Genomic DNA, 25471 nt, shown 5'->3' with positions numbered 1-25471 from the left:
TCCTGATTAACAAGGGAGTCAAAGGTTATAGTAGGTAGACTGGAAGGTAGGGTTGAAGTCACAATCAGAGCAGCCATGATCTTATCAAATGGCAGAGCAGGCTTGAGGGGCTGACTGGCCTACTCCTGCTCTTAATTTATATGTTTGTATGTTTTGAGATGGTTTTGCCAAGGGATCAGATGAGATTGCTGCAGGAATTGGGAGACGTCAGATACTGCTTTTCAATTGTGTTTAGCAGTTCCATTAGATAGAGGTTATAAACAGAAATAAAGCTACTTTGGGATGCTTCAGACTGCCTGAGGGGGCTGAATGGCCTATTAATGTTCCTAGTGTGTTGATATTCAAAGTGGTACTGAAAACAAGCCAAGCCTGTGTTTAGCTGGCCAGCATGGTGACATCACCCAAGTTTGCTTTCTTTTCTCTCCCTCTGAGATGCCTGGGCTCTGTCCAATGTCTCTGTACAGTAGCATGATAGAAGTGGTGTTGAACCCATGTTCCACAGCTCTATCTGAAAAGAAAACTGCTCAGTCAGCATCTGTGAAGTGAAAAATCAACTTAAAAGTTTTTGTGATAACCCTTAATGAGAATTGAAAGATAACCATGCCCCATACTAGGGTTTGGCTCTCTTTCAACTTTTAAGTCTGACAAAGGATTAGACCCAAAATCTTAAACTGTTTCTTTACAGATGTGGAATGACTTGTTTATTTGCAGCATTTTCTGTTACCACAGCTCAATGGTGTGGTGCATTGGCACTTCCAGTGTACAGTGCTGTCCAGCAATGCTGCTTTTTTTTGTTTCCTGCCCTTTAGTACAGGGTGGTGATACTTTTTGTGGGAGACTACTGGTCCATCACTCAAGTAGCCATTCTTAATGTGTAACCCTGCAGTAAATGCCATTCTGTGATTGTGGTGGCCATGACAACAAAGCATGATGCTCATCTAATGTCCATGTGTAAATTTCTAGATATTTATTACATTTATCTATCTCAAAAGTGGGTACCACTGCTCTTTGTCTCCTTTTCTATCTTGTTCTTATTTTCCTGGTTCTCTGCTCTTTCCTCTCCTCCCTGCCATACTCTATGATTCATATACCCACTGAGACCATTGAAGTAAGGGGATTTTTCCAAAAATGTTAGTGATGGTGGCTGTGTAACTATTTGTTCTGTGTAATGCTAGTGCTTTGAAAATCGTTTGCTTCATGTACCACCCATTTGTTGTTTTTTTCCAGACAGATTTCAAGTCAAATTTTTCAAGTTGACCTTTTAAATCAATGATTTAGATAACTATAGCAGGCAAGACTTTATCCAACAGCAAAAATACTGGAAACACCATCTCCCTTGTGGAATTTGTAGCTTCAACAATTTTTTTGTGTAAACCTATGATTTTGTGTGTTCCACTCAGCAGGGAGCCATTCAGCTGATGTCAGCTTCAGGACTGTCAGCAAGTTGCTCGGTAGGAAATGCTATAGCTTGGCATCCTTTCACATAATGGATGCTGATCGGGAAGTATCCTCCAGGAAAGTTTTGTTTTGGTTATTACCATGTGTCTGAGACCCTTGTCTAACAGCACACAATGCTGGCATTCCTAGAGATCTAATACATTAGGTTTTCAGCTCGGGCCTGACTAATTGGATTTACACTTTTTTTCCTCCTCAGGCAGAAGCTGTAGGAAGTTGGGAAGTTTATAAAAATGACTGGAAGAGCCCGTTCTCGGGCTCGAGGGAGGGCACGTGTCCCTGAAGTAAGTGCCCAGCCTCTTGCCCCAAGGCTGGTAAGTCATTTTGCTGGTTACGCATAAACATATTTTGGATTTTTGCCAAGAGGTTCTAGTTTACAACAATGCCTGTAGAATATAAGTGTTATAATATAGTAGAATTGTTCATGGGCAGCTGTCATGTGTTAGCAAACAAACCAATTCTTGATGAGAAATGTACTTTTTAAAAAAAAACTAATTTGGACACACCAGTAGTAATGATTGAAATGTAATTTGTCTAAAATATGGATTTTCATCTATGAAGTTGATTTTAATTAACAGGATTTTTTTTTTGGAATTGGTATATTACCTGATTAAGCACCAAGGATGCTTGGTGAACTCTGATTTTAAGGAGCAGTATTCATAAAAAAAAATTCTTATGTAACAGTTCCTAGGTATAAGTGTATTAAGACCAATTGCTTTCTAAAAGGTTTCAGTCGCCTAGGTTTAATGGTCATGAATAGTGATATTTTGCATTGTACTGATTTGGTAGTTTCCTGTACTATCTTGCTTAAATGTTTATGTCCCTGATGTTTTCAGATTCATTGGATTACAGTATCTTCAATTAAGATGGCATTAATGAGTTAAATATTGATTTACTTTAGCAAGCTATTTTTAACTTGGATCAATTCTATTTTGCTTTTTACGTGCTGATGTGTGGGCCATCATGGTTTGATTTAAACATTTAATACTTGAGCAATCTCTATAAAGTCTTACTGGATTTCTTTGTACTTGAATTCTGTCCTTGATGTTCCTGTCTTCATTATTATAGTTAATCTCCAATTAAAACAGCTTCCACCAATATTCAAATAACTAGCTTGGGAGGTAGATTCCCCCCCCTCCCATTTCACAGCTGCATTTTTATGGCTTGATTTCACTACATTTTCCAAATTGCTCAATGTTTAGATGTTTTTAAAAGTGGCAGAGGCTTGATTTTTCACTAGAATTGTATGTTTTTTCTTGCATGGTTTTGTTTTGTGGTTTTAGCATGGTTGGGTCATATTAGTGTTGAAACATTGTATATTCCTTGCATAAAAGGCATTTTGTGCTCTATGTAGTGTCTGTCAAGCTGTATGGCCTCAAAACCTAAAGTGTTTTACAGCCAATGAAGTACCTTTTGAAGTGCAGTCACTGTTGCAGAGAAGCGTGGCAGCCAATTTGCACACAGTAATGTCCTACAAACGCCAATGAGATAATGATCAGCTAGTGATGGTTGAGGAATAAATGTTGGCCAGGACACAGGGAGAACTCCCCTGCTCTTCCAATATTGCCATGGAATCTTTTATGTCCACCTGAGAGCGCAGATTGAGCTTCAGTTTAACATCTCGGCCAAAAGACTACCTCTGACAATGCAGCACCTCCTCCGTACTACCCTGAAGTGCTTAAGTCTCGAATGGTGCTTGAATCCATGACCTCCTGATTCTGAGGCAAGATTGCTACCACTGAACCAAGGTGATTCTCTTGTTAGATGTGGTTGAAGTATGTATGCAGAACAGGAAGCTCTGCCACCTCTCCTTGGTTTGTCTTGCTATGATTGTGAACTGATGCTCAAACCTACACTTGTTCCTCACTCCATGATCTAGCAATTAGTGCCAGTGCAGTGTCTAGCTGTCTCTTTTGTATACTTGTACTTATGGGGTATATAATGGAATTTTAGCCTTTCTCTCAAGGGGATTGGAGTACAAAAGTGAAGTGATGCTTCAGTTGTGCAGAGCCTTGGTCAGACCCCACCTGTACTATGTTCAGTTTTGGGCACTGAACTTTAAGATAGATATATTGGCTGTGGATTGGGGTACATTGCAGTTTCACTGGAGTGATAGGGCTAAAGGGGTAAATTGAGAACAATTTGCATAAACTAGGAATGTAATCTGTTGAGTTCAGAAATTTGAGGGATAATCTATTCAAGGTCTTTACCCTATAAAAATCATTTTAGTATTTTGGTGTGGTGGGGGAATCTGGCATAAGAGGGCATAATCTTAAAATTAGAGCTAGGCCATTTAGGAATGAAATCAGGAAGCACTTTTACACAGAAGTGGAAATCTGGAACTTTCTTCTCCCGAAAGGCTGTGAATGCTGGTTCATTTGAAATTTTCAGGACTGAGATTGACAGATTTTTGTTGGGTAAGGGTATTGAGATATGGAGCAACGGCAGATAAATGGATTTGAGGTACAAATCAGCCATGATGTAATTGACTGGAACAGCCTCGAGGGGCTGAAAGGCCTACCCCTGTTCCTATTTAACCTTATACCACTGTTGTCATTCTTGAGTTGAATATTTTTGAATTTGGTTTGCATTTTTGCCAGGAAAACCAAGGAACACCAAGATTGACTGCAGATGATTTCTTAATGTCTGTTTCAAATCTGAATATTGAGTCTTTGTAGAGTAATATTATATCTATCTATCCTTGGGATGTGGGTGTAGCTGGCAGGTTCTGGTTTTGAGAGGTGCTGCTGAAGAAGCCTTGGTGAGTTGCTGCAGTGCATCCTATAGATTGTACACACTGCAGGCACAATAAGTTAGTGATGGAAGGGATGATTGAATTGAACTTAACATCATTGAATTCTTTAACTTAATATCTTTCCTACCTGTATCTGAACTTCTGCAACGCTAGCATATAAAGAATGGGGCAGTGGGGTTACTACTACTAATTTGCTAATTGCTTCAGAAATAAGTGCAAGAATATGTTATTTTGAAATGTAGGCACCTGCTCCAATACCACCTCCCACAAGACCTGACACTGCTAGGGAGCCTGAACTACTTGGACGTGGTCGACAGCGAGGGCCCTCTGGACTAGTAGGACGCAAAGATGGTGAGGTTTGATTAAAGTATGTCTAGATATCTAGACATTACTACTATCATAGGTCTTACGAAAGATACTTTATAACATCTTTATAACATAAATGTTGTAACCATCTGAATAGCTATCTAGCCTTTGTATAGTTCTCTATGCAGTCACTTGGATGGAAAATAGGGGCAATCGCTTGTGAGCGAAGATACCTGTTCAGAGGTCTCGCAAGTACGCCTTGATCAATCCTGAAGCCATATAATGTCATGAAGGTTTTGGTTCATTGAGTCTCATCGCTAGCCTCTCTTGAGGCATTTCTAGCATAGCCCAATCAATCCTTAATGGTTTCAACCAGAGCATTAGCCAGTTAAGAGGTTGGTGTTCAGCATGCATTTATGTTCCTGATATTGAATCTGGGGTATCCTCTGCTCTTGCACTTTACCAGCTTTGCATACTATACATGGTGTTTGGGCTAAAGAAAGCAAATGCTGCATTTCTTTTCACTGGTTTTCCCCTATCAAGTAAAGTATAAGGTTAGGCCACTTGCTATCATTCTGAAGACTCCAGGGCATGAAAAGAAGTGCATATAGATACCTGGACATGTAGTGCAAGAAAACACTGATCAAATGTTTCTGCTATAAAAGTTCCTTGATGGATGTTCTTCCTGTTATATATGGAGCAAGCTTGTGACCACATCTAAAAATTAATATTTTGCCTCATGTCTAAAATTGTAATGAGATTCTGTAACTGTGAAGGTTGAAAGTATCGCTGTCAGTTGGTTTAGAGTTTGTTGAATAGCATCCAATGCAAATGCAAGTTAGACACGACAGGACCTCATTATAGTAATTTCTCAAGTCTGGTAAAATGAGGAACGTAGTTCCACTGCACTGGATTTTACATTATACGATTTATTCTTGTTTCCTGAAAATGTGGCAGCCGTTGAGGTGGTATCTGCTGGATTTAAAGAGTTGTCATTGACAGAAAGAGGTGGACGGCGGCGAGATTTTCATGATCTTGGAGTTAACACCAGGATGGCTATGGAGCATGTCAAGGAGTCCAAAACAGGTAAGGACTAATGTGGGGCAGTTCGGGGAACAGGATTTCATTTGAGGTTGCTTGTATTGGTGATCACTGTTTCTATAGTCAAATCTTAAGATCTTTATCTTCTAACCCCATTTAGCTCTCTAATGGACAAGTGATTAAACTTGTGTCCAAAAAAGTAAAGTTTCTATTTTATTTTCCTCTATTATTGTCTCATTTCTACTTTCACCATTTCATTTTCTGTAACTTGTTTCTTTTACTATGTTTTTCATACTGGTTTTGTTTCCTGTCCCTAATCTTTCAGCTTTAAAGGAATGGGGAATTTCTGTTAAAAGCCACTCCTGTTCTGCAGAGTTCAGCACTATTTAGAAACTGACTTTTCCTTGTATATCTGAATAGTCTGGGACTCCAGTTTTTGGCATGGCTTTTGCAGTAGTGCAAATAGAGAGAGTAATTCCTAGACTTAGAGGTGACCTGATAGAGGTCTGTAAAATAATTAAAGGCTGTATACCATGCCTATTGATAAATTAGTCCAGTTTAACAGATTGAGGAGGACCAGGAGACATGAGTTTAAACTATAAATGTAGGAATAGATTGGGTTTTAGGCAGTTCTTTTCCCAGAGAGTAGTGAGCCTCTGGAATACATTGCCGGCTGGTGTGGTGGGCACTGACTTTCTATATGCCTTCAAGAGAGAGCTGGACTGGTTCTTGATGGGGCAGAGATCGCATCATATACAAGATCAGTGTCGTCTTAGATAATACTTGGTCCATGTGATCTCCTGGACTGGTTTCGATCACCTGAGGGGGTCGGAGAGGAATTTCCAGAGTATTTTTTTCCCTTATTGGCTCTAGGTTGTTTTCTTTTTTTTTGGTCTCCCAGGAGATTACATAGCTGCGGAGGGAGGAAGTGTCTTGTCGTTATCCTCTGGCCAAGCGTGTGTGGCAGCCTTGATGGACCAGCTGGTCTTTTCCTGCCTGTCAATTTTGTATGTTTGTACCTTGTGGTGCAATATTCAAATTGCTGTAGTTGACACCAACAATCCCAGGATAGAGCAGCTGGTAGAGTTCTAATGGCACTTTTGTGAAGTCATGTGAATCAAATGTAACACTGGATCAGCACAGTGACGAGGAATCACTATGCGTTGGCACAACCATTACACTTGTCGGACCTGTGTTGATTTGCCATGCACCATTAGATAAGTAGTTGTCAGATGGTTAACATTGGGTGCTCTGGTTTCCTCTGAATTTTTATACCGTATTGCTGTACATGTTATGATTGCAAATGTAGTAATGCTCAGTTTTGGGGGAAGCCAGAATGCCTTGTATAATCTGGCTAAAACAATGAGATGCATGAAGGCTTTTGCCACTTGGGAGTTGAAATTGCACCACAAGGTAAATATAGCAATTTTAGTCATTTCAGTTTTTAAAAAGCTAGTATTGAGATTGAGCTGGGGAGATTAGAATCATAAACGGTTATAGCACAAAATCTGGTCTTTTGGCACTGCATGTCAGTGCTGGTGTTTTTCTTTAAGCCACCTGGTCTAATTCCACTCTCCTGCTCAATCTCCATGCCCTTTTTTTTTCAAGCAACACCCATTCCCTTTATGGATTCTGCTTCAACACTGGTTTATAGCAGAAAATTCCCAACTTCTAACCGTTCTCTATGTAAAGATTTTTTTTCTAATTCTTTCTTGAGTTCTCTTGTGACCATCTCACTGACCAAGAGAAACAGTCTCAGTATTTTCCTCATCATAACCCATCATACTCTCGTCTGGGTGCCCAAAATTGGAGAGTACTCCAGTCATGGCCTGAGTCTTATACATGTTCAAATTACCTCTGCTTTTGTGTTTTATGCCTCTCGATACAAAACCAAGGATTCTGTTTGCCTTTTTATGACCTTATCTACTCATGCTCCTGCCTTTTTAAAGACCTGTATATCTGCAAACCGCAGTCCCTCTACTCTTAAATAAGGTGTATTTTGTTTTCCTGCTCTTCCAAGATATATTGATTCTCATTTTTCTACATTGAACTGGATCTGCTACCTATCTGCCTATCCTATGTCCTGCAGTCTTTCACAGTCCTCGTCACAATTTGCAACAGTTTATCAGCAAATTTCAGTATTGGTCCTCGATTCCTAAATTCAGATCATTTACTCGTATATAGTTAAACGAGAAAGACCCCAACACAGACCTCTGTGCAACACCACTTGCTATAATTCTTCCAAACTTCTGTTTACCTCAACTTCTACTTTCTGCCCTCCAACCATTCAGCATATTCCTCTTAATTCCATGTGCCATTATCTTTGCCATAAGTATCTTACTTGGTATCCTTTTTTGAAGAGGGGTAACATTTCCTACCCTCCAGTATTCTGACACAATTTTCCTTTTCAGAGTTTTGGAAAATAATTGTTAGAGCCTTTGCTGTTCCTTAGTTTCCCTCAGGATGGAATCATAGAATGATACAACACAGAAGGAGGCCATTTAGCCCATCGTGCCTATGCTGGCTCTTTAAAAGAGCTATCCAATTAGCTATCCTGCCCTTTCCCCATAGCCCTGCAAATTTTTCTCTTTTTCAAGTATTTATCCAATTCCCTTTTTGAAAGCTATTGAATTTGCTTCCACCACCCTTTAAGGCAGTACATTCCAGATCATAACTCGCTGCTTAAAAAAAATTCTCCTCATTTCACCTCTGGTTCTTTTGCCAATTACCTTAAATCTGACCTCTGGTTACCAACCCTTCTGCCACAGGATACTATTTCGTATTTGTGGTATCAAAACCCTTCAAAAGGATCCTTTAACTTTAGTACCATCTCTTTGAATAATAATTTCTGCTAACTATTACCAGCTAAGTTGCTGCTAAATATCTGATTTGTACGCTTTCTGTCTCCTGTTTTTAAAATATTTCCCATTACATGAGCTCCCTCCATATACTCTGTGCTTTAGGTAAACACAGATCTTTAAATGTTTATCATAAGAGAAAAAGACTTGCATTTATATGGTGCCTTTCATGACCTGGATGTCCCAAAGCACTTTACAGCCAATTAGGCACTTTTGAAGTATAGTAATGTAGGAAATCATATTAATCTTTTGTATTTTCAGGTGTTTCTGGGAGTCTAATACGTCTCATAACAAACTATATTCGCCTAAACTCACGCCCCCAGTGGGCTTTGTATCAATACCATGTGGACTATAACCCCCAGATGGAATCAAGACGTCTGCGTACTGTACTGTTGTTTATGCATGACAAAATCCTTGGTACAACTCGTGTTTTTGATGGTTCTCTCTTATTCCTTCCTAAAAAACTGGAAAACAAAGTAAGTTCTAAGTTAAATCTTATATGGTACTATATTGGGAATGTAACTATATTTTGTCTTAAAAGCAAAAAATTGAGCCTGGTGTTGGAGCAGAAAGAAAAGAAAAGGATAACAGAATGCAGTGAACTTTTTCTCAAGGCAAACTCGCGGTTCGCCCACTGCTGATTGTAATATAAAGGACTCAACTGCCTTGACAACCCCACGTTTTGGGTGGGTCCTGTGAGGTCTCTACTTAAAACGAAGCTGGTGGAGCTGGTTTCCCTCCGTTTTAAGAGGTTTGAGGTTTTCCAGCCTCCAAAGGGCGCTTGTAAAATATTGTAGCATAAAAGGAGGCCATTTGACCCATCGTGCCTGTGCTGGCTCTTTGAAAAAGCTATCCAATTAGTCCAGTGGATGTAAATGGGAGCATTGTGTAAGGAGCTTGGGGCCTGAGTGTCTGTGGCTTGGGATCCTTCAGAACTGTGCTAATAAAACAGTTATAAGAATGTGGATACACCTCACAGGGCTGTGGGAGATGGCAGTGGGGAGGAATAGAAGGTCACTGGAATATACCAATCTATGTTCAACCCTTGCCACCCTCATTTGAGCCACCTATATTAATTGAGCATGGATTTTGTTTAAAATCTTTGGCAGTCAACATACATGCTGGAAGAATCCAAATTAAAACACACATGCACAGCAGGTTTAGAGAGATTGACATTGGGTGTGATAGTTGATTAGAAGTGGAACTGTTGGGCTGGATAATCCTCTTATAGCGGTGAGAGATTTGAAGCCTGAAGAAGCTGAGAGGGGAGAACAGTGTATCTAGGTGAGAGTTCAAATCCATTAACTGCTGTCAGAGTGTGGAAGCTAGTGGGTTTAATGCCTATCAACAGGTTCGTAAAGTGAGTATTGACACCACTGTCAGCCAGTGAGTTCAAGGTGGAGCGAGACTTACAGCAAACAGAGTCTATTTAATGAGTCTCTATGAACTACAGTAAACAGAACTCATGATCGAAATTACAGCTGAGCATCCTGATAAAAGCAGGGTTATTTCTCCAGCAAGATGCAGTGCCTGAAGGATTGTTACATAATACGAATTAAGTGCGTAAAATCAATCCCAGTAATTTACAGCAGTGATTGATGGGGGAATTACCCCATCATTTCCATTCTGGCCAGGATGTGACGTCACTGTATGCAGCCCTTTGAAAGGCAACGAGAAAGCGAAGAGGAGTTAGTACGGCTCCAAAATGTAAGGGAAATTGTCAATGTTAATGGCATCTATTGGGGGGAATCCAGAGCGGAGAGTTATGATTTGAATTTAAATGTGAATGAGATCTGTGTGAAGTTCAGTGAATTTATTTGAGGATATCTTTTTTTTTAAATGAGTGAGAATCTGAGAGGTTGTTAACTTAGTGGCAGATAGTTTAGTGCTTTGAGGATACCTACTAGGAACTGCATTGAAACTGTCCAAATGCCTCTTGCTGGGATCAAAGGACTGCATTCAATCAGCTGAGCAGGATTTAAGCCCAGGTGAAATTTGCCTGCTGCGCCCAATTTGAAGTCCAGTCCTTCAGTAGGTTGACATTGGACAGAGGATTTTTTTCAGTAAACTTTAGAAGGTGCTAATTTCCATCAAAAGCAGTGATGATCTCAGGGTAAATGTTTGAGCTTTAATGTGGCAGATTTTTAAGTTAATAAGATTTGAGACCTTTCTTCAATCTTAAGGTTACTGAACTACTCAGCCAGACACGCGATGGCCAGAATGTGAAGGTAACAGTTACTTTGACCAATGAATTGCCCCCGACCTCTCCAACGTGCCTTCAGTTTTACAACATTGTGTTCAGGAGGTAAGTGACCGTAAAGGTATGTTAATCTGTCGACCTGGCACCTTTTAAAGATTGTGGGGATTCGAGTGGATAGCCCCAGTTGTTGAGCTAGCACAGGCATGATGAATGTCTGTGCTATAAGCTCTGTGATTCTAGGAGTTAATTAACAATTGCTTTCAAATTGAAGTGAGCCTCCTTCCTATTGGATGGAATCTTTTTTGTATGGATACACTAATTATTTCAAATCAGCCAAGCACAGTTTGAAGTGCAGGTGCCTAAGAAAAGTCTGGGATTGCCAATCAAGTTGATCTTGGCATGTTTAATTGTAATTTTGAGATTTAAATAATTTACAACTGGTCTAATAATTTTCTTCCAAGGATGAAATGTTGCCTCAGGAGAAAGTTGAAATTGGAATAGAATAGAAATTTACAGTAGTAGTATTTGCAGTTAGACTAATTTAACTAAAATTCCTTTTACGTTTGCTACTATATTCAGTAGATTTGATTGGAATTGTCACATTTGTAGAAACACTGTTTCCTAAACACACATTCTGAAGTAACTTTTTTTTTTAAACAGACTTTTAAAGATAATGTCCTTGCAACAAATTGGACGAAACTATTACAACCCTCAGGATCCCATTATGATTCCACAGCACAGGTATGTGACCATTTCTTGCAGATGTTAACACTTAATTTGATTGTACTAGTTACTCTTCCTTGGTGTTGCACCTGGGGAGTCAAGACTAGGTTTGGTGTGCAGGTGAAGGAGGGTTAGAAGGCAGGGGATAATTGGTCTAGGGTATGCAGACTTAATACAGTCCCCATTTTAAAGACCTGCACATTCTGTCCCTATTTTATTTCCACTTGTAAACTTCAATGTCCATGTATTACAATGGCAGCTGCATATGTAAACGTGTTATGTTGTAATTATACCCTCCCACTAGTGGTGGTGGTGCAGCGGCTACACTGATGGGAAGGTTTAATTACAGCACAAAGTTATTTTGGCTGTTGCTACTATAATGGAAAAAGTTGACAGAAATTGTGTACTGATGTAAGATGTCCAATATAGATTCAAAAATAGATTGCATTTAACTAAAAACAAACTAAATTTAAGTAGACTTTAAAACACTGTAGGAAAATTTAAAATAATGGAAGATGTGAACATTGCACTTTTTTCCCCCCGTGACAGAATCATGGTTTGGCCAGGGTACACCACTTCAATTCTGCAGTACGAGAACAGTGTCATGCTATGTGCAGATGTCAGTCACAAGATTCTGCGTAGTGAAACTGTACTTGACTTAATGTATCAGTTGTATGAGCAGTTTGGTGAACACCGGTTTCAAGAGGCGTGCTCCAAGGAACTGGTCGGAGTGATTGTTCTTACCAGGTACGACATGAATGATATTGTGGCAGTTGCGTAACTGAACTTAATAGGAAAATTGGTTTAGTTGTTCCTTAGAGACTGAGCAATTTTGTAGTGAGTGGAGATTGAGCTAAACTAACATTTTTAAAAGGAATATGTGGTTATTTATAGTGGGTATATGAGTGTGTAATACAATCCAGTTATTTTGGAAATTGTTCCAGTGCACTCTAATTGAGATGGTTAGACAGATCAACTGGAGTAATAATGTGTTGGTGAAATAAATTGCTTCCCTACTGTATATTTCCTGGTGTGGAGGAGGAAGGAGGAAGTCTCCGAAAGCTTGTGAATTTAAAATAAAATTGCTGGACTATAACTTGGTGTTGTAAAATTGTTTACAATTATATTTCCTGGGAAATGGGATCAGTTTTCATGTGGTTAGGAATGTGTAGCTGATGGGTTTTTAAAAATTGACCAAAAGGGAAAATGTTTGAAAGTTAAGTAAATGTTCAATAGTCATTAGAGCAAGTTTGATTTGTGTGGCAGTGATGCAAAAAAAACTCATTGTCCAATAGTCAAATGCTCTGAACCCTTGTTACAGTACTTCCAAATTCAACTGAGGTATTCCTGTTGTACTACAGAAGTTTGGCTCTTGTTGAAATATACATTTTAAACAGCTTGATCTCCAAATGTACCTAAGACTAGTTTAAAGAATTGTGCAGAAGAATAGCCAGCAGAATTTTTTTCCATCTGTTAATATAGCCATAAGTGCTAACATGCTGTGGGGCATCAGCTCTGTGTGCAGCTGTACATCAAGTAACTGAGCCGCATTATGGAGTTGGAGGTTCCTGGGTTACTGGTCTACAGAGGCAATTTTGTGATGCTTAGCCAATCGCAATTCTGTAACTGCGTAACACAGCTTAACTGAAAACTCCTTTATTGGAGCTATTCATGAGGTTTGATCATTGGGAAACTTGCTAAACTTACTTTGACAGCACCTCTCAGACCCGTGATCTCTACCACTGAGAATGTCGTGGGAACACCATCACTCCTGAGTTCCCCTCCCAAGTTGTACACCATCGTGGTGTTGATGTATATTGCTGTTCATTCATTGTTGCTGCGACAGTATCCCGGAATTCCCTGCCTAACACTACTGTGGGAGTACAGTTAGCACAGTGACCGCAGAGGTTCAAGGAGAAGGCCCACCATCACTATCTCAGGGCAACCAGAGAGAGGCAATAAATGTGGCCATGCCAGTGTCAACCAATCCTGAAAGCAAATCAATTTTAAAAAAAAAGTCTAGCAATGACCATGTTTCTTGAATTGTTTAAATCTTGCAATAACAAGTAAATCCCATAATTTCTGTTCTGTATGTAATCATTTAAAATGAAGATACTGAAGAAATAAATTGGTCTATATTTGAAGATGCAGGAACTTAAATTTTCTATTCATCAGCCTTGTGTCCATGTGGAGATAAGAGATGGATTGAGTCATTAGGGACTGGTTCTGTTAGTCATGTCTGTACAATTGCAAGTTTTATATTGGTCAGAATTGATATTCTACAATCATAAAATTTTATTTAGTCTTCAACTAAAATTGACTACATTAATGTACTAAATCACTTGTGCAGTGGACCTTGTGTGTAAGGTGTAGACAAACTATGAAAAGCTCAGAGTAATACATTAGAATGAGTTTTGGGAAGTAAACTAAAACTCATTTATAAAAATCTACCTCTTCCTTTTTTGTCTCTTGCCTGGCATAATTTAGAATGTTTTCAGGCCATCTTAATGCGTGTTGATTTAATTTACATAGTATCTACATGTGCTGTACTAAAGAGATTTTGCTGACTAGAGACGTAACCTCATCCTTGAGCTCTTCTGTGCTGCTGATGATGCAAAGACCTTTCAGCAACAGCTCACATTGAAATCGACACCAGCAGCGCTTCAGTCCCGGCAGATTTGCAATGAAAAGTCACTTAGTTTCTGCGGTATTTTGATGTTTACGTGATCCTGCTGCAGCTTAAACTTGATAGTTTACCTATTGCTGTAATGCAGCAAATATACTGAGTATAGATCATGTGACAAATCAGATTTAAAAATATTGCCCATCTTACTGATAGTGAAGGGTGCAGGGTATAGCAGGACTCTAGGAAAACAAACTCCTAGTAGATTTTCACTGCAGATATAAATTCATACTATTTATCTACCACTTTATAAAAGTTCAATAGAGAGAAATATGAAGTAGTACATTTTGATGGTGGGGGGGGGTGGTGGAATAGTGAAAGGAAGTATATCCTAAATGATATCCTTAACAAGTGACGGAACACAGAGATCTAGGGGTGCTGGTTATCTTTTAACAGTGGAGTGCAGACAGAAAAGGCTATAAAATGGCTTTTGGGATTCTGGGTTTTATACAGGGGCATTGAGTGTAAAATCAAGGAAATTATATTGAATTTGGAGAAGACCATTAGTACAAAGGGCTCTTGGGTTGATGTACATGAGTGGGAACTTTACACCTGGGTCTTGCAATATTATACCTCTGAATGCCTGATGCTAATTTTTCCTTCTGCTTATATTTTTTTCATGTATTTTAGGATTTACTCATTCGTAAAGTAATTCATCTTCATTACTTCTAGGTACAACAACAAGACTTACCGGATTGATGACATTGATTGGGTTCAGAATCCGCGAAACACCTTTAAAAAGGCAGATGGGTCTGAAATCAGCTACACTGATTACTACAAAAAGGTACAACAGTATATTTTCATTGATCTCCAGTAAAAAAAAAATTATAATATGCCTGCTCTTCATTTCTACATGTAATTATTTACTACAAAGTATGTTGCTAAACTAGCTTTTGTGTTGTGGGAATGTGGAATGGGAAGATGTGAGCTATGTGTTTTTTTTCCCACAGCAATACAGTACAGACATCACTGATCTGAACCAGCCGGTGCTCGTTAGTCAGCCCAAACGGCAAGGACCTAGTGGTACTAGTATAGGACCAATCTGCCTCATTCCAGAGCTGTGTTATCTTACAGGTAATAGGAATTTAAAAGGTGCCTAATTTGAAGCAGCATCTAATAGTTATGTAATGTGCATCACTCCTTGTAGGTGCTGAAGTATGTACTAAAGTCATATGCTACATTTTGTTCATGTAGAGTAACATTCCGTTGGCATGGTGGTGCAGGATGTTAAAATGTTTCACTGCCATCAAATGGCCATTGAATCATGAAGAATGGTGAGAGTGGCTGGTTTCCCTTTTTTTTAAGCCTGATTGGCTAACTGCACTGACAGGAATTAAACCTGAGACCTTCCTGGTCTCTGGTTTCATGCCAGTTCACGTGGATTTAGCCAGCGAGTGATTGAGGGGAAATCTTACGGCAGTAAACCAGTTAAAAAATTTCAAAATTGTCTGTTAATTAGTGAGTGTATAATTTAGAGTATACTGACGAAATATATTGTACAGATTTGCCACAATATGGCTGTCTATGCTTAAATATTGAAGGCAGCTGCTCCCAAGGGCTGCTAGTTTGTTCAGTGAATCTTTGATCTGTACAGAAGAGAAGTCCTGGCTTGAATTGGTGGTCTGCACTGTACATGCGGAGTGCAGCACGTGACTGCAAGGGCACTTAACATGTTTGCACGCATCTTCATCAAAAAGTTGAGTCCTTCTCTGCCTCCTCCTAAAGCCCTTAACATCTCACATGACCCTGTCCTGGCATTTGGGTTCACTCCATGTGACATTAAGCAGCAGCTGAGTGCACTTGACACAGCAAAGGCTGTGGGCCTTGACAACATCCCAACTAGTGCTAAAGACCTGTGCAACAGAACTAGCTGTCCCTCTAGCCAAGCTGTTCAAATGCTAGTGTCATAGAGGCGTCTACTTGACTGTGAAAATTTACTCAGGTATGTCCTATCTACAAAAGCAGGACAAATCTAACCTGGTCAATTACTGCCTTATCAGCTGCCTCCCAATTATCAGCAAAGTGATGGGAGTCATCAAGCAGCACCTCACTGACTCTCTGTTCAGATTCTGCCAGAACCAGTTGGCCCCAGACCTCGTCGCAGCCTTGATTTAGACATGGAAGCAAGAGGTGAGAATAACTGCCCTTGAAATCAAGGCATTCGTCCTGGTAAAGCACCAAGGAGCATGAGCAAAACTACGGTCAGTGGAGGGTCAAGGGGAAAATCCTTCAGTGACTGGAATCGTATCTGACGTAAGAAAATGGTTGTGGTAGTGGAGGCTTGTCATCGGTGAAGGAATTGCACAGGGCAGTGTTCTCTACACAACCATAGCTGCTTTCAGTTATCTGAAAGATGCTGCCAGTGTTTTTTTTTATTCGTTCATGGGATGTGGGCGTCGCTGGCACGGCCAGCATTTATTGCCCATCCCTAATTGCCCTTGAGAAGGTGGTGATGAGCTACCTTCTTGAACCGCTGCAGTCAGTGTGGTGAAGGTTCTCCCACAGTGCTGTTAGGGAGTACCAGGATTTTGGCCTAGTGAAAATGAAGGAACGGTGATATATTTCCAAGTCGGGATGGTGTGTGACTTGGAGGGGAATGTGCAGGTGGTGTTGTTCCCATGTGCCTGCTGCTCTTGTCCTTCTAGGTGGTAGAGGTTCGGGTTTGAGAGGTGCTGTCGAAGAAGCCTTGGGGAGTTGCTGCAGTGCATCCTGTGGATGGTACACACTGCAGCCACTGTGTGCCGGCAGTGAAGGGAGTGAATGTTTAGGGTGGTGGATGGGGTGCCAATCAAAAGCGGGTTGCTTTGTCCTGGATGGTGTTGAGCTTCTTGAGTGTTGTTGGAGCTGCACTCATCCAGGCAAGTGGAGAGTATTCCATCACACTCCTGACTTGTGCCTTGTAGATGGTGGAAAGGCTTTGGGGAGTTAGGTGAGTCACTCGCCGCAGAATACCCAGCCTCTGACCTGCTCTTGTAGCCACAATATTTATGTGACTGGTCCAGTTGAGTTTCTGGTCAATGGTGACCCCCAGGATGTTGATGGTGGGGGATTTGACGATGGTAATGCCGTTGAGTGTCATGGGGAGGTGGTCAGACTCTCTTGTTAAAGATTGTCATTGTCTGGCACGATGTAATACTCCAGTAAAAGAGGAAGTAGTTGAGATACTGGATGGGCTTAAAAATTGATAGAAGAGGTACTAGAAAGGCTGGCTGTGCTTAAAGTAGATAAGTCACCCGGTCCAGATGGGATGCATCCTAGGTTGCTGAGGGAAGCAATGCTGGCCATAATCTTCCAGTCCTCCTTAGATACGGGGGTGGTGCCAGAGGACTGGAGAATTGCAAATGTTACACCCTTGTTCAAAAAAGGGTGTAAGGATAAACGTGGCAACTACAGGCCAATCAGTTTAACCCCTGTTGGGGGCTGGGGGGGGGGGAAGCTTTTAGAAATGATGCTCCGGGGCAAAATTAATAGTCACTTGGACAAGTGTGGATTAATAAAGGAAAGGCAAATTGCGTTTAGCTAACTTGATTGAGTTTTTTGATGAGGTAACAGAGGGTTGATGAGTGCGGTGGCTGTGTATGTGGACTTTCAAAAGGCATTTGATTAAGTGCCACAATAGGCTTGTCAGCAAAATTGAAGCCCATGGAATAAAAGGGGCAGTGGCAGCATGGATACAAAATTGGCTAAGTGACAGGAAACAGAGTAGTGATGAATGGTTGTTTTTTGTACTGGAGGAAGTTGGTGTTCCCCCAAGGGTTGGTAATAGGGCCACTGCTTTTTTTTTGCTGTGTATTAATGACTTGGACTTGGGTGTACAGGGCACAATTTAAAACTTATCAGATGACACAAAACTTAAAGTGTAGTAAACAGTGAGGAGGAAAGTGATAGATTTCAAGAGGGCATAGACAGGCTGGTGGAATGGGCAGACCCACGGCAGATGATATTTAACGCAGAGAAGTGTGAAGTGATACATTTTGGCAGGAAGAACAAGGAGAGGCAATATAAACTAAATGGTATAATTCTAAAGTGGATGCAGGAACAGAGATATCTGGGGGTATATGTGCACAAATATTTGGAGGTGGCAGGGCAGGTTGAGAAAGCATTTTTTTTTTTAAAAAGCATTCGGGATCCTGGGCTTTATAAATAGAGGCATAGAGTTCAAAAGCAAGAACGTTATGTTGAACCTTTTTATAAAACACTGGTTTGGCCACATCTGGAGTATTGTGTCCAATTCTGGGCATTGCACTTTAGGAAGCATGTGAAGGCCTTAGAGAGGGTGCAGAAAAACATTACTAGAATGGTTGCAGGGATGAGGGACTTCAGTTACATGAATAGACTGAAGAAACTGGGGTTTTCAAAGCAGAGAAGGTTGAGAAGATTTCATGAAATCATGAAGGGTTCATCTTACAACTCAGAGCAAGACCTTGAACATCCAGGCTTGGGGTGGCAGGTAACTTTTATGCCATGTAAGTATCAGGCAATGACCATCTCAAGAGAAAAAGCCCAACCATCCCCCCCTGTCCTTCAATAACAACCATCAATAGAAGCTTAACTGAACCAGCCATATCAAGACTGGCTACAAACGCAGGGCAGAGGCTGGATACTGTACAAGTGTAATTTTTCAAAGCCCCTCCATCTACAATGCTGAAATCAGGACTGAGGGAATATTCGCCACTCACCTGGAACTGGCTGGCTGGAGTTACCGGGGGTGAATATTGAATCCAGTGGCTGGTGTGTTGAACTACTTCTGCACTTTATAGTGAGAGGTTTACAGCATGTGTGTGCTGGCTCTTTGCTAAAGCAAAATAGAACCATAGAACATTACAGCACAAAAGGAAGAATATGTTCCAGCAGCTTGTGATTATTTGACCAAGATGGTGCCATACCATGATAGAATGGACCAAATTGGCAGCTCCACCGGAGACCCAGGTTTTTTTTTTAAAAGCACTAATGTTTTTTAACCTTTTCAATTGATTTTTTGAGAGTTTGAACTTCTAAAGAACAAAAATTGTAGTTTTATCTTTTGTTCAATTTCCTATTTGGCCAAGCTGAAGAATTGTTTTGTTAATTTTATAGGTATGACAGATAAAATGCGTTCCGATTTCAATGTTATGAGAGACCTGTCTGCGCACACAAGACTAACGCCAGAACAGAGAGAACAGCGGTTGTGGCGTTTTATGGACTACATCCAAAAGTATGTTTATGGAATGAAAGTTGGAAAGATCCTTGACCTTGGTTTTCATAAGTACTGAAAGATCAAATTCTGTAATGTAACTTGGAAACATTGAAGCAAATTCTTTCAGCAAACTATAATAAAATATAGATTCAGCTCATTGTTTTAATTCTGGAGCCCTTTCTACTTCAGTATTTGTTGCTTGGATTAGTAGATAAGCTCTCATCTTAGTTTGAAAAGCTTTGTACCTCAAGTTTGGTCCTGGCCAGCACTGGGGTTGGAATGTGAGCCAGCTCTCGATGCTTACGTTGTAGAATATGTAACATTATTTTAAGAATTCTTGATTTAGAGTAAGCCAGATGTTTGGATACTAACTGTTACAGAATACAGAATTAGTTTTTAAAAAAATTTATTAGTTTAATTTGTTAATGTAATTTATTTGAATGCAGCCAATGCAGAAAAGAAACAAGTTTTACAGACTTGAAATTATTAGGTTGCAATGAGTTTTTAACCTGTAATATGTTTTTTTAAAAAACAGGGATGATAATGTACAGAAAGAACTCTCAGATTGGGGTCTCCAGTTTGATTCCAAATTACACTCATTGTCTGGCCGAGTTGTGCCTTCAGAGAAGATCCAACAAGGTGGAAAAATGGTAATGTGGAAGTGTATAATAGAGCAGCAACTCTTGTCCTAATTTAAGCATTTGAAATCTCTTGACTAGATGTTGTAAAATTGGTTGTGAATTACTGTGAACAGTATTTAAATCCAATGTAACTAAGAAGGAATCACTACATTTCCATCAAGTTAAATGGTTCTTGATCTACCTCATAGTATTGAGTTGGTTCAGCTTTGTACTTTGAAGCACAGTTGTGATGGTTAGGCCTAGTGTGAGGATACCTTCAGGAGGCCTACAAACATGTCAGTGGCAATTAAATGTTTTCAGCTACTGGCCAGCAATGCACTGTTTGAACCTAGTTACCTTAGGTTATTACAAGAGTGTGCGATATAAGCTACAATAGGCAGAAGATGGTGAAATTAGGTGTATAAAAGTATTAAATGTATTGCAAATAGCCTTTGTGATGAGAAGGCTTGTTGGTAGGTAAGTGTAAAGGTGGAAGGCTCCCAGAAGACTGAGATTACATTAGCATTACTTAACTTAGGAACATAGGAACTGGAGTAGGCCTTTCAGTCCCTCGAGACTGTTCTGCCATTGAATTAGATCATGGCTGAACTGTATCTCAACTTAATTTACCCACCTTGGTTCCATATCCCTTAATGCCCTTACCCAACAAAACTCTTATCGATCTCCGTGCTTCCTGACTTCGCCCCTGAACAGCCTAGCTCTGTTTTTAAGTAAATAAACACAGAAATTGTTGGAAAAGCTCAGCAAGTCAGGCAGCATCTGTGGAGAAAGAAACAGAGTTAACGTTTCAGATCAAAGACCTTTCGTTAAACTCTTTTTAAGGTTATGCCCCTTTGTTAGGGGGCAGAAGTTATGCTGCAGCTATACAAAACCCTGGTTAGACCCTGGAGTACTGTGAGCAGTTCTGGGCACCGCACCTTCAGAAGAACATATTGGCCTTGGAGGGAGTGCAGCGTAGGTTTACTAGAATGATACCCGGACTTCAAGGGTTAAGTTATGAGGAGAGATTACACAAATTGGGGTTGTATTCTCTGGAGTTTTGAAGGTTAAGGGGTGATCTGATCGAAGTTTATAAGATATTAAGGGGAACAGATAGGGTGGATAGAGAGATTGTTGGTTGGGGATTTTAGGAGTAGGGGGCACAGTCTAAAAATTAGAGCCAGACCTTTCAGGAGTGAGATTAGAAAACATTTCAACACACAAAGGGTGGTAGAAGTTTGGAACTCTCTTCCGCAAACGGCAATTGATACTAGCTCAATTGCTAAATTTAAATCTGAGATAGATAGCTTTTTGGCAACCAAAGGTATTAAGGGATATGGGCCAAAGGCAGGTATATGGAGTTAGATCACAGATCAGCCATGATCTTATCAAATGGCAGAGCAGGCACGAGGGGCTGAATGGCCTACTCCTGTTCCTATGTTGTTCTGGACTCCCCACCAGAGGAAATCATTTCTTTCTATCTACCCTATCAAATCCTTTAACCATCTTAAACCTCAATTAGATTACCCCTTTATCTTCTATACTCAAGGGAATAGAAGCCTGGTCTATGCAACCTGTCCTCAAAAAGTAAGTGAGCACTCTCGCCTTTTAAGTCAGAAGGTTGTGGGTTCACGTCCCACTCCAGAGACATGAGCGCAAAATCCAGGCTGACCTTCCCAGTGCACTGCTGAGGAAGCGTGCACTGTTGGAGGTGCTGTCTTTCGGATGAGACATTAAATAGAGGACCCATCTGCCCCCTTGGGTGGATGTAAAAGATTGCAAGGTGCTATTTCACTGAAGAACTGGGGAGGCCTTCCCTGTGTCGTGGCCAATAATCATCAACTAGCATCACTTTAAAAATAGATTATCTGGTCATTGTATTATTGCTGTTTGTGGGACCTTGCTGCGTGTAAATTGGCTGCCACATTTCCTACATTGCAACAGTGGCTACGCTTTATATATTAAAAATTTAATTGGCTATAAAATGTTTTGGGACATCTTGTGGTCATGAAAGGTGCTATATAAATGCAAGTTCTTTTTATAATTCAACCCTTTTAGCCCCAGTATCATTCTGGTGAATCTGTGCTGCACCCTCTCCAGTGCCAATACATTCTTCCTGAGTTGCGGTGCCCAGAACCAAAGGCAGTAATCCAGATGTGATCTAACCAGAGCTTTATACAACTGAAGCATAACTTCCCCCCCTTTGTTATGCAGTACCCTTGAGATAAAGGCTAACATTCATAGAATCATAGAAATTTATGGCACAGAAGGAGGCTGTTCAGCCCATCATGTCTCTGCCGGCTGAGAAAGAGCTATCATGCCTAATCCCACTTTCCAGCACTTGGTCCATAGCCTTGTAGGTTACGGCACTTCAAGTGCACATCCAGGTACTTTTTAAATGTGATGAGGGTTTCTGCCTCTACCACCCTTTCAGGCAGTGAGTTCCAGACCCCCACCACCCTCTGGGTGAAAAAATTTCTCCTCTGCTCCCCTCTAATCCTTATACCAATTACTTTAAATCTATGCCCCCTGGTTATTGACCTATCTGCTAAGGGAAATAGGTCCTCCCTATCCACTTTACCTCATCCCGTCATAATTTTATACACAACAATTAAATTTCCCCTCAGCCTCCAACGTTCCAAAGAAAACAACCCCAGTCTATCTAATCTTTCCCCATAGCTTAAATTTTCCAGTCCTGGCAACATCCTCATAAATCTCCTCTCTAGTTCAATCACATCTTTCCTTTTAATGTGACCAGAACTATACGCAGTATTCAAGCTGTGGCCTAACTAGTGTTTTATACAGTTCTAGCATAATGTCCCTGTTATATTCTATGCCTCGGCTAATAAAGGAAAATATCCCGTATGCCGCCTTAACCACCTTATCTACCTGTCCTGCTACCTTCAGGGATCTGTGAACGTGCGCTACAAGGTCCCTTTGTTCCTCTACACCCGTCAGTATCCTCCCATATATTGGGTACTTCCTTGCCTTGTTTGCCCTCCCCAATTGCATTACCTCACACTTCTCTGGATTGAATTCCATTTGCCACTTTTCTGCCCATCTGACCAGTCCATTGATATTTTCCTGCAGTCTACAGCTTTCCTCCTCACTGTCAACCACATGGCCAATTTTTGTATCATCTGCAAACTTAATCATGCTCCCTACATTTAAGTCTAAATCATTAATATATATCACAAAACGCAAGGGACCTCGTACTGACCCCTGCGGCACCCCACTGGAAACAGCCTTCCAGTCACAAAAACATCCATCAACCAATTACCCTTTGTTTCCTGCCACTGAGCCAATTTTGGATCCAACTTGCCACTTTCCCTTGGATCCCATGGGCCCAACATTCCATTGGCCTTTTAAATTATTTTTTGTACCTATCCACTAGCTGTGTGATTTCTGTACATGAACCCCAAATCTCGGCTCCTCCATAGTTCCTAGATTTGTACCATTTAGAAAATATTCTGATCTGTCGTCTTTCTTAGATCCAAAGTGGATGACATCACACTTTCCCCACATTGAACTCCATCTGCCACAGTTTTGCCCACTCACTGAATCTATTAATGTTCCTTTGCAACTTTCTGCTCCCATCTACACTACATACCGGGCCACCTAATTTAGTGTCATCAGCAAACTTGGATATACAGCTCTATTCTTCTAAGTCATTGATTTGACTTGAGCTCGGTAAGAGAGAGTGCCACATCTGGAGACTCTTCACTTGGTTGCGACTTGAGTATGTAATTTGTGCAGTGCTATTTTCTACAGTATTCCAGTCTGGCAGTATGTAATAGTAATCCTGTTTGTTGGCAGAGGGTGGGGATGCACCATTCGACAACACAAAGGAGGGGGTTGACCTGTTTGCCTGATACGCCATTGCAATGAGGAAAGAGATCCAGTGGCCTTGAGGCAGTGGAACAGATCAAGGGCAGCCTTAATAATTTTGGTGTACTTGCATACTGAGGTATAGGATGTGTAACGAACGGTGATGAAGTATTCCATGCTTGACTGTGACTAGTCATGTGACAGGACACCTGTATATAAAACTCCTTTCCCTCCCCTAAATTGTATTAGTTACATTGCAACAATGACCGCACTTCAAAGGTGATTCCTTGGCTGTAAAGCACTTTGGGATGTCCTGTGGTTTTGAATGGCACTGTAGAAATGGAGGTTTGCTCTTACCAATTCAGAGACTATTGATGTTATACAGCACTTCTGCTGGTGTGGCCGAAACTCTGATTAAATACAAATGAGCTCTGCCTGTACTGAAAGAGAAACTTGCAAGTACACAATGCTTGGGTTTGGGATGTGCCATTACAGCATAAGTGCTTTACAACCAATTGATTACTTTAAGTGCAGTCACTGTAATGTAGGCAAAATGCAGCAACTAATTTGAGCACATAGGTCCCACAAACAGTAAATGAATGTCCAGATAATTGCGTTTTGGTGGTTGAAGGAGGTATGTTGGTCAAGCCTTGGGAGAACTCCCTGCTCTTTTAGTGTCATGGAATCTTCTGCATCCAGCTGAGCAGCAGACAGGGCTTCATTTGTACATTGCATCCAATACCACCTTTGGTAATGCAGCACTCAGTACTGCACTGAATTGTCAGTTAGATTATGTGTCCAGTCTGTAGTGGGACTTGTACCTACAATCTTCTCACTTGTGAGTGTGCTACCTCAACAGCTACTTAAATTTATATAGAGCCTTTAACTTAGAGAAATATCTCAAGGCACTTAACAGAGGTGTAATCAGACAAAAATGGATGATGAACCAAAGATGATATTGGGGCAAGGTGACCAAAAATTTTGTCAGAGTTGGATTTTAAGGCAGGTCTTAAAGGGGGAACAAGATGGGAAGAGGTTTAAGGAGGAAATTCCAGAACATGGAGTCTAGAAGGCTGAAGGCACGGCCGCCAATGGTGGAGCAAAGCAAGAGAGGGATGCACACAAGATCAGAGTCTGAGGACCAGAGAGTTCTTTGGGGAGAGGTGGAGAGGAATGAGGAGGGGTGAGGTCATGAAGGGATTTGAACACAAGGGTGAGAATTTTAAGTTTGTGGTACTGGAGAACCGGGGGTCAAAGGGACTTGATGTGGAATGGGACACCTACTGAGCAAAGCTGTACTAAAGTTTTTTTAATGGTGAATTGAAGGACTTGATCTGTTTATCAATTTTGAGTTACAGCGTAGGTGAGCATCCGTTGCTGTAACGTCAACAGATGAATAACTGAAGTGCATTCATTCATACATGATGCTTCAAGTCACAATACACCATAATACGTTCAGAATGAGTAAATGGCAGATTATCATGCAGAATTTATTTAGCCTATTTCACAAGTAGGCTCCCATTTTGTCCCTATTTAAATCTTGGAGGCGCTTTAATTGACTCAACACTGTGGAGTCAATGGACTCTGATACCACAGAAAGTTTGAAGGGTCACTGTTTGCACATTGACCTTGCATGTAGTGCAAACTAGGAAAATCATTTGACATTTTTCCTTGACTATTTGGCTGTAAGGGCAGCATAACTGAATCGGATCCTGTCCTCACCTCGTCTCCATTTCCATGTGGTGAGCAAGGGTCGTTGATAAGCAACCTGGAGGGGCAAGCCTGGGTGTATTTTTTGTTCCTTTTCCTGAGAAAATGTAATTATT

At 40.7% G+C, this 25471-nt stretch overlaps 1 protein-coding gene across 1 annotated transcript in view; it reads left to right on the top strand.

The window, feature by feature from the left end:
* The first annotated feature begins 1672 nt into the window (after positions 1-1672).
* The window catches only part of piwil1 (piwi-like RNA-mediated gene silencing 1), a 47650-nt gene continuing 23851 nt past the window's right edge, over positions 1673-25471 (top strand). Inside the window, exons 1-11 of the mRNA XM_068006201.1 lie at positions 1673-1769; positions 4453-4561; positions 5474-5602; positions 8677-8891; positions 10599-10720; positions 11276-11356; positions 11888-12085; positions 14694-14805; positions 14972-15095; positions 19098-19215; positions 19733-19847. Of these exons, the coding sequence (XP_067862302.1) occupies positions 1689-1769; positions 4453-4561; positions 5474-5602; positions 8677-8891; positions 10599-10720; positions 11276-11356; positions 11888-12085; positions 14694-14805; positions 14972-15095; positions 19098-19215; positions 19733-19847 (1404 nt within the window). The 5' untranslated portion in view covers positions 1673-1688. The remainder of the gene's footprint in view (positions 1770-4452; positions 4562-5473; positions 5603-8676; positions 8892-10598; positions 10721-11275; positions 11357-11887; positions 12086-14693; positions 14806-14971; positions 15096-19097; positions 19216-19732; positions 19848-25471) is intronic.

Source organism: Heptranchias perlo, chromosome 25 (genome assembly GCF_035084215.1).
Source record: "Heptranchias perlo isolate sHepPer1 chromosome 25, sHepPer1.hap1, whole genome shotgun sequence".
NCBI classification, from domain to species: domain Eukaryota; kingdom Metazoa; phylum Chordata; class Chondrichthyes; order Hexanchiformes; family Hexanchidae; genus Heptranchias; species Heptranchias perlo.
The sequence above is the reverse complement of the archived record's forward strand: the minus strand, read 5'-3'. Positions and strand labels throughout refer to the sequence as shown.